The sequence below is a fragment of the Gallus gallus genome, assembly GCF_016699485.2.
Source record: "Gallus gallus isolate bGalGal1 chromosome 1 unlocalized genomic scaffold, bGalGal1.mat.broiler.GRCg7b 1_unloc4, whole genome shotgun sequence".
NCBI lineage: Eukaryota > Metazoa > Chordata > Aves > Galliformes > Phasianidae > Gallus > Gallus gallus.
In genome coordinates, this window is record NW_024095935.1 from 1 (window position 1) to 15,595 (window position 15,595).

At 59.2% G+C, this 15,595-nt stretch overlaps 1 protein-coding gene across 1 annotated transcript; it reads right to left on the bottom strand.

Annotated features, from left to right (window-relative positions):
- Positions 1-1,073: 1,073 nt before the first annotated feature.
- On the bottom strand, positions 1,074-2,982 carry LOC121108648 (LWamide neuropeptides-like). The gene is made up of 2 exons (XM_040656638.2): positions 1,919-2,982; positions 1,074-1,884 (listed from the first exon to the last, which is right to left on the bottom strand). Exons 1-2 carry the CDS (start codon positions 2,659-2,661, stop codon positions 1,368-1,370), a joined length of 1,260 nt encoding a protein of 419 aa, XP_040512572.1. The 5' UTR covers positions 2,662-2,982; the 3' UTR covers positions 1,074-1,367.
- Between the last annotated feature and the right edge of the window lie 12,613 nt (positions 2,983-15,595).

A 15,595-nucleotide genomic window follows, 5' to 3' on the forward strand; every position in this document is an offset into this window, starting at 1 on the left:
CTGACCCCACAGAGCGCTCCAGCCCCATAGAGATCTCCAACCCCATAGGGAACCCTGGCCCCATAGAGTGCCCTGGCCCCATAGAGTGTCCCGACCCCATAGAGAGCTTCAGTCCTATAGGGAACCCTGGCCCCATAGAGTGCTGACCCCATAGCAAACTCCGACCCCATAGAGAGCTCCAGCCCCATAGACAACTCCGACCCCAAAGAGATCTCTGACCCCATAGGGAACCCTGGCCCCATAGAGCTCCAGCCCCATAGAGTGCTGACCCCATAGAGAGTTCCAGCCCCATAGGGAACCCTGGCCCCATAGAGCTCCAACCCCATAGAGAGCTCCGACCCCCATAGGGAACCCTGGCCCCATAGAGCTCCAGCCCCATAGAGATCTCTGACCCCATAGAGATCTCTGACCCCATAAAGAGCTCCAGCCCCATAGAGGGCTGACCCCATAGACAGCTCCGACCCCACAGGGAACCCTGGCCCCATAGAGAGCTCCAGCCCCATAGAACTCCAGCCCCATAGAGAGCTCTGACCCCATAGAGAGCTCCGACCCCACAGAGAGCTCCGACCCCGTAAAGAGCTCCAGCCCCATAGAACTCCAGCCCCATAGAGAGCTCCGACCCCATAGAGAGCTCCAGCCCCATAGAACTCCAGCCCCATAGAGAGCTCCGACCCCATAGAGATCTCTGACCCCATAGAGATCTCTGACCCCATAGGGAGCTCCGACCCCATAGAGTGCTGACCCCATAGACAGCTCCAACCCCATAGGGAACCCTGGCCCCATAGAGCTCCAACCCCATAGAGAGCTCCGACCCCATAGGGAACCCTGGCCCCATAGAGAGCTCCAGCCCCATAGAGCTCCAGCCCCATAGAGAGCTCCGACCCCATAGAGAGCTCCAGCCCCATAGAACTCCAGCCCCATAGAGTGCTGACCCCATAGAGAGTTCCAGCCCCATAGGGAACCCTGGCCCCATAGAGAGCTCCAGCCCCATAGAACTCCAGCCCCATAGAGAGCTCCGACCCCACAGAGATCTCCGACCCCATAGAGCTCCAGCCCCATAGAGCTCCAGCCCCATAGAGAGCTCCGACCCCATAGAGAGCTCCAGCCCCATAGAACTCCAGCCCCATAGAGTGCTGACCCCATAGAGAGTTCCAGCCCCATAGGGAACCCTGGCCCCATAGAGCTCCAGCCCCATCGAGAGCTCCGACCCCATAGAGAGTTTTGACCCCATAGAGCTCCAGCCCCATAGAGATCTCTGACCCCATAGAGCTCCAGCCCCATAGAGATCTCGGACCCCATAGAGAGCTCCAGCCCCATAGACAGCTCCGACCCCATAGAGAGCTCCGACCCCATAGAGAGCTCCAGCCCTATAGAGCTCCAGCGCCATAGAGAGTTCCAGCCCCATAGGGAACCCTGGCCCCATAGAGTGCTGACCCCATAGAGAGTTCCAGCCCCATAGGGAACCCTGGCCCCATAGAGAGCTCCAGCCCCATAGAACTCCAGCCCCATAGAGAGCTCCGATCCCATAGAGAGCTCCGACCCCATAGGGAACCCTGGCCCCATAGAGCTCCAGCCCCATAGAGAGCTCCGACCCCACAGAGATCTCTGACCCCATAGAGCTCCAGCCCCATAGAACTCCAGCCCCATAGAGTGCTGACCCCATAGAGAGTTCCAGCCCCATAGGGAACCCTAGCCCCATAGAGCTCCGACCCCATTGAGAGCTCCGACCCCATAGAGAGTTTTGACCCCACAGAGCTCTGACCCCATAGGGAACCCTGGCCCCATAGAGCTCGAGCCCCATCGAGAGCTCCAGCCCCATAGACAGCTCTGACCCCATAGAGCTCCAGCCCCACAGAGATCTCTGACTCCATAGAGAGCTCCAGCCCCATAGAACTCCAGCCCCATAGAGAGCTCCAACCCCATAGAGAGTTCCGACCCAATAGGGAACCCTGGCCCCATAGAGAGCTCCAGCCCCATAGAACTCCAGCCCCATAGAGAGCTCCGACCCCATAGAGAGCTCCAGCCCCATAGAACTCCAGCCCCATAGAGTGCTGACCCCATAGAGAGTTCCAGCCCCATAGGGAACCCTGGCCCCATAGAGAGCTCCAGCCCCATAGAGCTCCAGCCCCATAGACAGCTCCGACCCCATAGAGAGCTCCAGCCCCATAGAACTCCAGCCCCATAGAGTGCTGACCCCATAGAGAGTTCCAGCCCCATAGGGAACCCTAGCCCCATAGAGCTCCGACCCCATTGAGAGCTCCGACCCCATAGAGAGTTTTGACCCCATAGAGCTCTGACCCCATAGGGAACCCTGGCCCCATAGAGCTCCAGCCCCATCGAGAGCTCCAGCCCCATAGACAGCTCTGACCCCATAGAGCTCCAGCCCCACAGAGATCTCTGACCCCATAGAGAGCTCCAGCCCCATAGAACTCCAGCCCCAAAGAGCTCCAGCCCCATAGAGATCTCCGACCCCATAGAGCTCCAGCCCCATAGAGCTCCAGCCCCATAGAGCTCCGACCCCACAGAGAGCTTTGACCCCATAGAGCTCCGACCCCATAGAGAGCTCCTACCCCACAGAGATCTCTGACCCCATAGAGAGCTCCAGCCCCATAGAGCTCCAGCCCCATAGAGATCTCCGACCCCATAGAGCTCCAGCCCCATAGACACCTCCGATCACAGAGAGCTCCGACCCCATAGAGAGCTCCAGCCCTATAGAGCTCCAGCGCCATAGAGAGTTCCAGCCCCATAGGGAACCCTGGCCCCATAGAGTGCTGACCCCATAGAGCTCCAGCCCCATAGAGAGCTCCAGCCCCATAGAACTCCAGCCCCATAGAGCTCCAGCCCCATAGAGCTCCAGCCCCACAGAGATCTCCGACCCCATAGAGCTCCAGCCCCATAGAGCTCCAGCCCCACAGCTCACCCCGACCCCACAGCTCACCCCGACCTGGCCCAGCCCTATAATTCCACCCCATAGATCCCCCCCCCCCCTTCCCCCTCCCCCCCCATCACCCCACAGCCCCCCGGGACCCCACCGGGACCCCATAAGCACCGCCCGGCGCCACCGGGACCCCACATCCGACCCTCCCTCTTCCCCCCCATAGGTTATAGGGTCAGCCTATGGGGTGGGGGCCCCTTATAGGGCCGTGCAGAGGAAGCGGTGCCGGAAAGAAGCGTCCGTGCATTGTGGGGCCCTTTTCCTTCCCCCCCCCCCCCCCCCAAATGTTCTCTTTTATGGCCCCATTGATGCATTCGAGGCCGTAGGGAGGAAGCGGCCTCTGACCCTATAACCCCCACCCCACCCCAAACCCCCCCCCCCCCCCCCCCCCCCCCCAGGCCCATCTCCGGCCCTATAACGGCGGGATGGGGGTTGTGGGAACTATAGGGACGCTCTGTGTTGTTCCCTCCCCCCCCCCGGCAATCCCAAAGCAAAGCGATCCTAAAGGGGACCCCAAAGGGAGCCCAAAAGGGACCCTAAAGAGACCCCAAAGAGAGCCCAAAAGGGACTCCAAAAGGGACCCGAAAGGGGACACCAAAGAAACCCCAAATACAGCCCAAAGAGAGCCCAAAGAGAGCCCAAAAGGGACCCCAAAGAGACCCCAAAAGGGACCCCAAAGGGGGACCCCAAAGAGATCCCAAAGAGAGCCCAAACAGAGCCCAAAAGGAACCCTAAAGAGACCCCAAAGAGAGCCCAAAAGGGACCCCAAAAGGGACCCCAAAGGGGACAGCAAAAGGGACCCCAAAAGAGACCCCAAAGGGACCCCAAAAAGAGCCCAAAAGGGACATCAAAAGGGACATCAAAAGGGACCCCAAAGAGAGCCCAAAAGGGACCCCAAAGAGAGTCCAAAGGGGACCCCAAAGAGAGCCCAAAGGGGACCCCAAAAGGGAACCCAAAAGGGACCCCAAAAAGAGCCCAAAAGGGACCCCAAAAGGGACCCCAAAGGGGACAGCAAAAGGGACCCCAAAGAGAGCCCAAAAGGGACCCCAAAAGGGACCCCAAAGGGGACAGCAAAAGGGACCCCAAAAGAGACCCCAAAGGGACCCCAAAAAGAGCCCAAAAGGGACATCAAAAGGGACATCAAAAGGGACCCCAAAGAGAGCCCAAAAGGGACCCCAAAGAGAGCCCAAAGAGAGCCCAAAAGGGATCCCAAAGGGGACACCAAAGAAACCCCAAAAGGGACCCCAAAGGGGACCCCAAAAGGGACACCAAAGAGACCCCAAAAGGGACACCAAAAGGGACCCCAAAAAGAGCCCAAAAGGGACCCCAAAGGGGACACCAAAGAGACCCCAAAGAGACACCAAAAGGGACCCCAAAGGGGACACCAAAAGAGACCCCAAAGAGAGCCCAAAGGGGACCCCAAAAGGGAACCCAAAAGGGACCCCAAAGGGGACCCCAAAAGGGAACCCAAAAGGGACCCCAAAGAGAGTCCAAAGGGGACCCCAAAGAGAGCCCAAAAGGGACCCCAAAGAGACCCCAAAAGGGACCCCAAAGGGGACACCAAAAGGGAGCCCAAAGAGAGCCCAAAGGGGACCCCAAAAGGGACCCCAAAAGGGACCCCAAAAGGGACCCCAAAAGGGACCCCAAAGGGACTCCAAAGGGGACCTCAAAACGGACCCAAAAGGGACCCCAAAGGGACCCCAAAGAGAGCCCAAAAGGGACCCGGAAGGGGACACCAAAGAGACCCCAAAGAGAGCCTAAAATGGACCCAAAAGGGACCCCAAAGAGACACCAAAAGGGACCCCAAAGGGGACACCAAAAGGGAGCCCAAAAAGAGCCCAAAAGGGACCCCAAAAGGGACACCAAAAGGAACCCCAAAGAGACACCAAAGGGACCCCAAAGAGAGCCCAAAAGGGACCCCAAAAAGAGCCCAAAAGGGAACCCAAAAGGGACCCCAAAGAGAGCCCAAAAGGGACCCCAAAAGGGACACCAAAAGGGACACCAAAAGGGACTCCAAAAGGGACCCCAAAAAGAGCCCAAAAGGGACCCCAAAAGGGACTCCAAAAGGGGACCCCAAAAGGGACTCCAAAAGGGACCCCAAAGAGAGTCCAAAGGGGACCCCAAAGAGAACCCAAAAGGGACCCCAAAAGGGACCCCAAAGGGACCCCAAAAGGGACCCCAAAGGGGACATCAAAGAAACCCCAAAGAGAGCCCAAAGGGGACCCCAAAAGAGACCCCAAAGAGAGCCCAAAAGGGACCCCAAAAGGGAGCCTAAAGTGGACACTAAAAGGGACCCCAAAGAGACCCCAAAAGGGACCCCAAAGGGGACACCAAAGGGGACACCAAAGGGGACCCCAAAAGGGACCCCAAAAGGGACTCCAAAGAGACCCCAAAGAGAGCCCAAACAGAGCCCAAAAGGGACCCCAAAGAGACCCCAAAGAGACCCCAAAAGGGACACCAAAGGGGACCCCAAAGAGAGTCCAAAGGGGACGCCAAAGAGAGCCCAAAAGGGACCCCAAAAGGGACCCCAAAGGGACCCCAAAAGGGACCCCAAAGGGGACACCAAAGGGGACCCCAAAGGGACCCCAAAGAGAGCCCAAAAGGGACCCCAAAAGGGAGCCTAAAGTGGACACTAAAAGGGACCCCAAAGAGAGCCCAAAAGGGACCCCAAAAAGAGCCCAAAAGGGACCCCAAAAGGGACTCCAAAAGGGACTCCAAAAGGGGACACCAAAGGGGACCCCAAATTGACCCCAAAGAGACCCCAAAAGGGACTCCAAAGGGGACCCCAAAGGGGACACCAAAGGGACCCCAAAAGGGACCCCAAAAGGGACCCCAAAGAGAGCCCAAAAGGGACACCAAAAGGGACCCCAAAGGGGACCCCAAAGGGGACACCAAAATGACCCCATAGGGACCCAAAAATGACCCTACAGATACCCCAAAATGACCTTATAGAGACCCCAAAACGACTCCATAGGAACCCCAAAGCAAAGTGACCCCATAGGGACCCCAAAATGACCCCATAAGGACTCCAAAGTGACCCCACAGGGACCCTAAAATGACCTCAGAGACCCCAAAATGTCCCCATAGGGACCCCAAAGCAAAGCGATCCCATAGGGACCCCAAAAGAACCCCACAGAGGCCCCAAAATGACCCCATAGAGACCCAAAAATGACCCCATAGGGACCCTAAAACGACCCCATAGAGACCCCAAAGCAAAGCGACCCCATAGGGACCCCAAAATGACCCCACAGGGACCCCAAAATGGCCTCAGAGACCCCAAAATGACCCCATAGGGACCCCAAAGCAAAGCGACCCCACAGAGGCCCCAAAATGACCCCATAGGGACCCCAAAATGACCCCATAGGGACCCTAAAGTGACCCCATAGAGACCCCAAAGCAAAGCAAACCCATAGGGACCCCAAAATAACCCCATACGGACCCCAAAATGACCCCACAGGGACCCCAAAATGGCCTCAGAGACCCCCAAATGACCCCATAGGGACCCTAAAATGACCCCATAGGGACCCCAAAGCAAAGCAACCCCATAGGGACCCCAAAATAACCCCACAGAGGCCCCAAAATGACCCCATAGAGACCCCAAAGCAAAGCGACCCCATAGGGACCCCAAAATAACCCCATAGGGACCCTAAAATGACCCCACAGGGACCCCAAAATGGCCCCATAGGGACCCCAAAATGGCCCCACAGAGGCCCCAAAGTGACCCCATAGGGACCCAAAAGCAAAGCAGCCCCATAGGGACCCCAAAATAACCCCAAAATGACCCCATAGAGACCCCGAAACGACCCCATAGAGACCCCAAAGCAAAACGACCCCATAGGGACCCCAAAGTGACCCCACAGAGGCCCCAAAATGACCTCATAGGGACCCCAAAATGACCCCATAGAGACCCCAAAATGACCCCACGGAGGCCCCAAAGCAAAGCGACCCCATAGGGACCCCAAAATAACCCCACAGAGGCCCCAAAATGACCCCATAGAGACCCCAAAGCAAAGCAACCCCATAGGGACCCCAAAATGACCCCATAGGGACCCTAAAATGGCCTCAAAGAGACCCCAAAATGACCCCACAGAGGCCCCAAAATGACCCCACAGAGGCCCCAAAGCAAAGTGACCCCATAGGGACCCCAAAATAACCCCATAGGGACCCTAAAATGACCCCACAGGGACCCCAAAATGGCCCCATAGGGACCCCAAAGTGACCCCACAGAGGCCCCAAAGTGACCCCATAGGGACCCAAAAGCAAAGCAGCCCCATAGGGACCCCAAAATAACCCCAAAATGACCCCATAGAGACCCCGAAACGACCCCATAGAGACCCCAAAGCAAAACGACCCCATAGGGACCCCAAAGTGACCCCACAGAGGCCCCAAAATGACCCCATAGGGACCCCAAAATGACCTCAGAGACCCCAAAATGACCCCATAGGGACCCCAAAGAAAAGCGACCCCATAGGGACCCCACAATAACCCCATATGGACCCCAAAATGACCCCAAAATGACCCCATGGGGACCCCCCTGACCCCATAACCCCCCCCGAGACCCCATAATCCCCCTCTCCAAACCCATAATCCCCCCCTGACCCCATAGGACCCCATGGCCCCCCCCTGGACCCCATAATCCCCCCCTCAGACCCCATAACCCCCCCCTCAGACCCCATAGGACCCCCCGGACCCCATAGGACCCCATAGGACTCCCCCTCAGACCCCATAACCCCCCCCAGACCCCATAGAAACCCCCCTGAGACCCCATAACCCCCCCTGAGACCCCATAACCCCCCTCTCAGACCCCATAACCCCCCCCCAGACCCCATAACACCCCCCGGACCCCATAGGACCCCCCGGACCCCATAACCCCTCCCAGACCCCATAGGACCCCATAGGACTCCCCCTCAGACCCCATAACCCCCTCCAGACCCCATAGAAACCCCCCTGAGACCCCATAACCCCCCCATAGGACCCCATAGGACCCCATAAGACCCCCCCTCAGACCCTATAACCCCCCTGACCCCATAGGAGCCCCCCAAGATCCCATAAGACCCCATAACGCCCCCCTCCCAGACCCCATAGGACCCCCCCCACCCCAGACCCGGTTCTATGGGGTCTGGAGGGGATCCTATGGGGTTATAGGGTGGTTATGGGTTCCTATGGGGCGCTATGGGGCGCTACTGGTTCCTATGGGGCGCTATGGGGCGGTAATGGGGCGCTATGGGGCGCTATTGGTTCCTATGGGGCGCTATGGGGCAGTTATGGGTTCCTATGGGGCACTATGGGGCGGTTATGGGGTGATTATGGGGCGCTATGAGGTCGCTATGGGGCGGTTATGGGTTCCTATGGGGCGCTATGGGGCAGCTATGGGGCAGCTATAGGTCGCTATGGGTCGCTATGGGTCTCTATGGGTCTCTATGGGTCGCTATGGGGTCGCTATGGGGCAGCTATGGGGCAGCTATGGGGCAGCTATGGGTCGCTATGGGTCGCTATGGGTCGCTATGGGTCGCTATGGGGCAGTTATGGGTTCCTATAGGTCGCTATGGGGCGCTATGGGGTCACTATGGGTCGCTATGGGGCACTATGGGGCAGTTATGGGTCGCTATAGGGTCACTAAGGGTCTCTATGGGTCGCTATGGGTCGCTATGGGTCTCTATGGGTCGCTATGGGGCGGCTATGGGGCGGCTATGGGGTCTCTATGGGTCGCTATGGGTCTCTATGGGTAGCTATGGGTCGCTATGGGTCTCTATGGGTCGCAATGGGTCGCTATGGGGCGCTATGGGGCGCTATGGGGCGCTATGGGGCGCTATGGGGCGGCTATGGGGTGGTTACGGGACTCTATGGGGTCGCTATGGGTCTCTATGGGGTCTCTAAGGGTCGCTATGGGACGCTATGGGTCTCTATGGGTCGCTATGGGTCGCTATGGGGCGCTATGGGGCGGCTATGGGGCGGCTATGGGGTGGTTACGGGACTCTATGGGGTCGCTATGGGTCTCTATGGGGTCTCTAAGGGTCGCTATGGGACGCTATGGGTCTCTATGGGTCGCTATGGGTCGCTATGGGTCTCTATGGGTCTCTATGGGGTCGCTATGGGTCGCTATGGGGTGGTTATGGGATCTCTATGGGGCGCTATGGGTCTCTATGGGTCGCTATGGGATCTCTATGGAGCGCTATGGGGCGGCTATGGGGTCGCTATGGGTCGCTATGGGTCTCTATGGGTCGCTATATGTCTCTATGGGTTGCTATGGGTCTCTATGGGTCTCTATGGGGTCGCTATGGGTCGCTATGGGTCTCTATGGGTCTCTATGAGTCGCTATGGGGCGCTATGGGGCGCTATGGGGCGCTATGGGGCGCTATGGGGCGGCTATGGGGTGGTTACGGGACTCTATGGGGTCGCTATGGGTCTCTATGGGGTCTCTAAGGGTCGCTATGGGACGCTATGGGTCTCTATGGGTCGCTATGGGTCTCTATGGGTCTCTATGGGGTCGCTATGGGTCGCTATGGGGTGGTTATGGGTCTCTATGGGGCGCTATGGGTCTCTATGGGTCGCTATGGGATCTCTATGGAGCGCTATGGGGCGGCTATGGGGTCGCTATGGGTCGCTATGGGTCGCTATGGGTCGCTATATGTCTCTATGGGTTGCTATGGGTCTCTATGGGTCTCTATGGGGTCGCTATGGGTCGCTATGGGTCTCTATGGGTCGCTATGGGTCGCTATGGGTCGCTATGGGGCGGCTATAGGGTGGTTATGGGGTCTCTATGGGTCTCTATGGGTCTCTATGGGTCGCTATGGTCTCTATGGGTCGCTATGGGTCTCTTTGGGTCTCTATGGGTCGCTATGGGGTCGCTATGGGTCTCTATGGGTCTCTATGGGTCGCTATGGGTCGCTATGGGACGCTATTGGTTCCTATAGGTCGCTATGGGGCGGCTATGGGGTGGGTATGGGGTCGCTATGGGTCACTATGGGTCGCTATTGGTCTCTATGGGGTCGCTATGGGTCTCTATGGGGTGGTTATGGGTCGCTATGGGTCTCTATGGGTCACTATGGGTCGCTATGGGTCTCTATGGGGCGCTATTGGCTCCTATAGGTCGCTAGGAGTCGCTATGGGTCGCTATGGGGCAGCTATGGGGCAGTTATTGGTTCCTATGGGTCGCTATGGGACGCTATGGGGCAGCTATGGGGCAGCTATGGGGCAGCTACGGGGCCGCTATGGGGCAGTTATTGGTTCCTATGGGTCGCTATGAGTCGCTATGAGTCTCTATGGGTCTCCATGGGTCTCTATGGGGCGCTATGGGGCGCTACGGGGCGCTACGGGGCAGCTATGGGGCAGCTATGGGTCGCTATGGGTCGCTATGGGGTCTCTATGTGTCTCTATGGGTCGCTATGGGTCTCTATGGGTCGCTATGGGTCGCTATGGGTCTCTATGGGGTCTCTCGCTATGGGTCGCTATGGGGCGCTATGGGTCGCTATGGGGCGCTATTGGTTCCTATAGGTCGCTATGGGGCGCTATGGGTCGCTATGGGGCAGCTATGGGGCAGCTATGGGGCAGTTATTGGTTCCTATGGGTCGCTATGGGTCTCTATGGGTCGCTATGGGTCTCTATGGGGTCGCTATGGGACTCTATGGGTCTCTATGGGTCACTATGGGGTCGCTATGGGTCGCTATGGGTCTCTATAGGTCTCTATAGGTCTCTGTGGGTCTCTATGGGGTCTCTATGGGTCTCTATGGGTCTCTATGGGTCGCTATGGGTCGCTATGGGTCGCTATGGGTCTCTATGGGACGCTATTGGTTCCTATAGGTCGCTATGGGGCGGCTATGGGGTGGTTATGGGATCTCTATGCGTCTCTATGCGTCTCTATGGGTCTCTATGGGTCGCTATGGGTCGCTATGGGGCGCTATGGGTCGCTATGGGGCGGCTATGGGGTCTCTACGGGTCGCTATGGGTCTCTATGGGTCGCTATGGGTCGCTATGGGGTCGCTATGGGTCGCTATGGGGCAGCTATGGGGCAGTTACTGGTTCCTATGGGTCGCTATGGGCCGCTATGGGGCGCTATGGGTCACTATGGGTCGCTATGTGTCGCTATGGGTCGCTATGGGGTGGTTATGGATCGCTATGGGTCGCTATGGGTCGCTATGGGTCGCTATGGGTCTCTATGGGTCGCTATGGGTCGCTATGGGTCTCTATGGGACGCTATTGGTTCCTATAGGTCGCTATGGGTCGCTATGGGGCAGCTATGGGGCAGTTATGGGTCACTATGGGTCTCTATGGGTCGCTATGGGTCGCTATGGGTCTCTATGTGTCGCTATGGGTCGCTATAGGTCTCTATGGGTCTCTATGTGTCGCTATGGGTCGCTATGGGGCAGCTATGGAGCGGCTATGGGGAGGCTATGGGGTGGTTATGGGGTCTCTATGGGTCTCTATGGGTCGCTATGGGTCTCTATGGGTCGCTATGGGGTCGCTATGGGGTGGTTATGGGGTCTCTATGGGTCTCTATGGGTCTCTATGGGTCGCTATGGGGCGCTATTGGTTCCTATAGGTCGCCATGGGGCGCTATGGGGGTCTCTATGGGTCCCTATGGGTCTCTATGGGTCGCTATGGGTCTCTATGGGTCGCTATGGGTCGCTATGGGGTCGCTATGGGGTCGCTATGGGGTCTCTATGGGTCTCTATGGGTCTCTATGGGTCTCTATGGGGTGCTATTGGTTCCTATAGGTCGCTATGGGGCGCTATGGGGCAGCTATAGGGCGGCTATAGGGTGGTTATGGGATCTCTATGGGTCGCTATGGGTCGCTATGGGGCAGCTATGGGGCAGTTATTGGTTCCTATGGGTCGCTATGGGTCTCTATGGGTCGCTATGGGGGTCGCTATGGGTCTCTATGTGTCTCTATGGGTCGCTATGGGTCGCTATGGGGGTCGCTATGGGTCGCTATGGGTCTCTATGGGTCGCTATGGGTCGCTATGGGGCGGCTATGGGGTGGTTATGGGGTCTCTATGGGTCTCTATGGGTCTCTATGGGGTCGTTATGGGGAGCTATTGGTTCCTATGGGTCTCTATGGGTCTCTATGGGTCGCTATGGGGTCGCTATGGGTCGCTATGGGTCGCTATGGGTCTCTATGGGTCGCTATGGGTCGCTATGGGTCGCTATGGGGCAGCTATGGGTTCCTATGGGTCGCTATGGGTTCCTATGGGTCTCTATGGGGCGCTATGGGTCGCTATAGGTCGCTATGGGTCTCTATGGGTCTCTATGCGTTGCTATGGGGTGGTTATGGGGTCTCTATGGGTCGCTATGGGTCTCTATGGGTCGCTATGGGTTGCTATGGGGTGGTTATGGGGTCTCTATGGGTCTCTATGGGTCGCTATGGGTCTCTATGGGTCGCTATGGGTCGCTATAGGTCTCTATGGGGGTCTCTATGGGGGTCTCTATGGGTCCCTATGGGTCTCTATGGATCTCTATGGATCTCTATGGGGCGCTATGGGGCGCTATTGGTTCCTATAGGTCGCTATGGGGAGCTATGGGGCAGCTATAGGGCGGCTATAGGGTGGTTATGGTATCTCTATGGGTCGCTATGGGTCGCTATGGGTCTCTATGGGTCGCTATGGGGTGCTATGGGGTCGCTATGGGGTGGTTATGGGTCGCTACGGGGCGCTATGGGATCACTATGGGGCGCTATGGGTTCGCTATGGGTCACTATGGATCGTTATGGGTCGCTATGGGTCGCTATGGGTCTCTATGGGGCGCTATTGGTTCCTATGGGTCGCTATGGGTCGCTATGGGGCGGCTATGGGGTGGTTATGGGATCTCTATGCGTCTCTATGGGTCTCTATGGGTCTCTATGGGTCACTATGGGGTCTCTATGGGTCGCTATGGGTTGCTATGGGGGTCTCTATGGGTCGCTATGGGTCTCTATGGGTCTCTATGGGTCGCTATGGGGCGCTATTGGTTCCTATAGGTCGCTATGGGGCGCTATGGGGGTCTCTATGGGGTCTCTATGTGTCGCTATGGGTCGCTATGGGTCGCTATGGGTCGCTATGGGGCGGCGTTCCCAGCCGTACCTGCAGCGCTTCGGAGCCCCGCACGGCGTCGTCCGCCTTCAGCAGCAGCCGCTGCCCGCGCCTGAAAGAGCGAAGCAGCGCCGTCACCAACCGCTGCAGCGCCAACGCCAGCATCGGCCCACCGCCTCGGCTCCTTTCGGCTCCTTTCGGCTCCTTTCGGCTCCTTTCGGCTCCCTTCGGCTCGGTTCGGTTCGGTTCGGCTCGGCCCGAATCGCTTCGGCTCGGCTCAGCTCAGCTCTACTCGGCTCAGCTCAGCTCTACTCGGCGCAGCCCGAATCGCTTCGGCTCTACTCGGCTCAGCTCGGCTCTACTCGGCTCGGTTCGGCTCGGCTCGGCTCGGCCCGAATCGCTTCGGCTCGGCTCGGCTCAGCTCAGCCCGGCTCAGCTCAGCTCAGCTCAGCTCAGCTCAGCTCAGCTCAGCTCAGCTCGGTTCGGCTCTACTCGGCTCAGCCCGAATCGCTTCGGCTCTACTCGGCTCGGCTCGGCTCGGTTCGGCTCAGCCCGAATCGCTTCGGCTCTACTCGGCTCGGCTCGGCTCGGTTCGGCTCGGCCCGAATCGCTTCGGCTCGGCTCAGCTCAGCTCTACTCGGCTCAGCTCAGCCCGGCTCGGCTCTACTCGGCTCAGCCCGAATCGCTTCGGCTCTACTCGGCTCGGCTCGGCTCTACTCGGCTCGGTTCGGTTCGGCTCGGCTCTACTCGGCTCGGCTCAGCCCGAATCGCTTCGGCTCGGCTCAGCTCAGCCCGGCTCGGCTCTACTCGGCTCGGTTCGGTTCGGCCCGAATCGCTTCGGCTCGGCTCAGCCCAGCCCGGCTCTGATCGCCCTGCTCGGCGCAGCCCGAATCGCTTCGGCTCTACTCGGCTCGGTTCGGCTCAGCCCGAATCGCTTCGGCTCTACTCGGTTCCGTTCGGCTCAGCTCAGCTCAGCCCGGCTCGGCTCTACTCGGCGCAGCCCGAATCGCTTCGGCTCTACTCGGTTCGGTTCAGCTCAGCTCAGCCAGGCTCTGATCGCCCTACTCGGCTCAGCCCGAATCGCTTCGGCTCTACTCGGTTCGGTTCGGCTCAGCTCAGCTCAGCCCGGCTCGGCTCTACTCGGCTCAGCCCGACTCGCTTCGACTCTACCCGGTTCGGCTCGGCTCTACTCGGTTCGGCTCAGCCCAGCCCGGCTCTGATCGCCCTACACGGCTCGGCTCGGCTCGGTTCGGCTCTACTCGGCTCGGTTCGGCTCGGCTCAGCCCAGCCTGGCTCTGATCGCCCTACTCGGCTCGGCTCGGCTCGGTTCGGCTCAGCCCGGTTCGGCTCAGCCCAGCCCGGCTCTGATTGCCTCTACTCGGCTCAATTCGGCTCTACTCGGCTCGGTTCGGCTCAGCCCGGCTCGGTTCGGCTCAGCTCAGCCCGGTTCCGTTCGGCTCAGCTCAGCCCTGCCCGGCTCGGTTCGGCTCTACTCGGCTCGGTTCGGCTCTACTCGGCTCGGCTCAGCCCAGCCCGGCTCGGTTCGGCTGTACTCGGCTCGGTTCGGCTCTACTCGGCTCTACTCGGCCCAACCCGACTCGGTTCGGCTCCGCTCGGCTCTGCTCCCTTCGGCTCTCCCCTATTCCGTTCTACGCTGCTTCGGTTCGGCTCAGCTCGGCTCTATTCGGTTCGGTTCGGCTCAGCTCGGCTCTATTCGCTCCTACTCGGCTCTATTCGGTTCGGTTCGGCTCAGCCCGGCTCTATTCGCTCCTACTCGGCTCTATTCGGTTCGGTTCGGCTCAGCTCGGCTCTATTCGCTCCTACTCGGCTCTATTCGGTTCGGTTCGGCTCAGCTCGGCTCTATTCGCTCCTACTCGGCTCTATTCGGTTCGGTTCGGCTCAGCTCGGCTCTATTCGCTCCTACTCGGCTCTATTCGGTTCGGTTCGGCTCAGCTCGGCTCTATTCGCTCCTACTCGGCTCTATTCGGTTCGGTTCGGCTCCGCCCGGCCCGTTCCGCCGCCCCGCAGCAGCTGCGCTCCCCGCCCCGCTCGGCTCCGTTCGGCTCCGTTCGGCTCCGTTCGGCTCCGCTCGGCTCCGTTCGGCTCCGCTCCGCACCTGCTGTGCGGCCGGGCGGGGCGGGGCTCAACGGGGGGGGGACCGGATGGGGTGCGGAGCCCATATGGGGTGCGGGGATCCTATAGGGGGTGGGGATCCTATAGGGGGGGCGGAGCCCATATGGGGTGGGGTGGGGATCCTATAGGGGGGGGGGATCCTATAGGGGGTGGGGGTGGGACCGGATGGGGTGGGGATCCCATATGGGGTGGGGTGGGGATCCTATAGGGGGGGGGGGATCCTATAGGGGGTGGGGATCCCATATGGGGTATGGGGACGTATGGGGTGGGGATCCTATAAGGGGTGGGGATCCTATAGGGGGTGGGGATCCTATAGGGGGTGGGGATCCCATATGGGGTATGGGGACGTATGGGGTGGGGATCCTATAAGGGGTGGGGATCCTATAGGGGGTGGGGATCCCATATGGGGTGTGGGACCATATGGGGTATGGGAACATATGGGGTGGGGATCCTATAGGGGGGGCGGAGCCCATATGGGGTGCGGGGACGTATGGGGTGGGGTGGGGATCCTATAGGGGGTGGG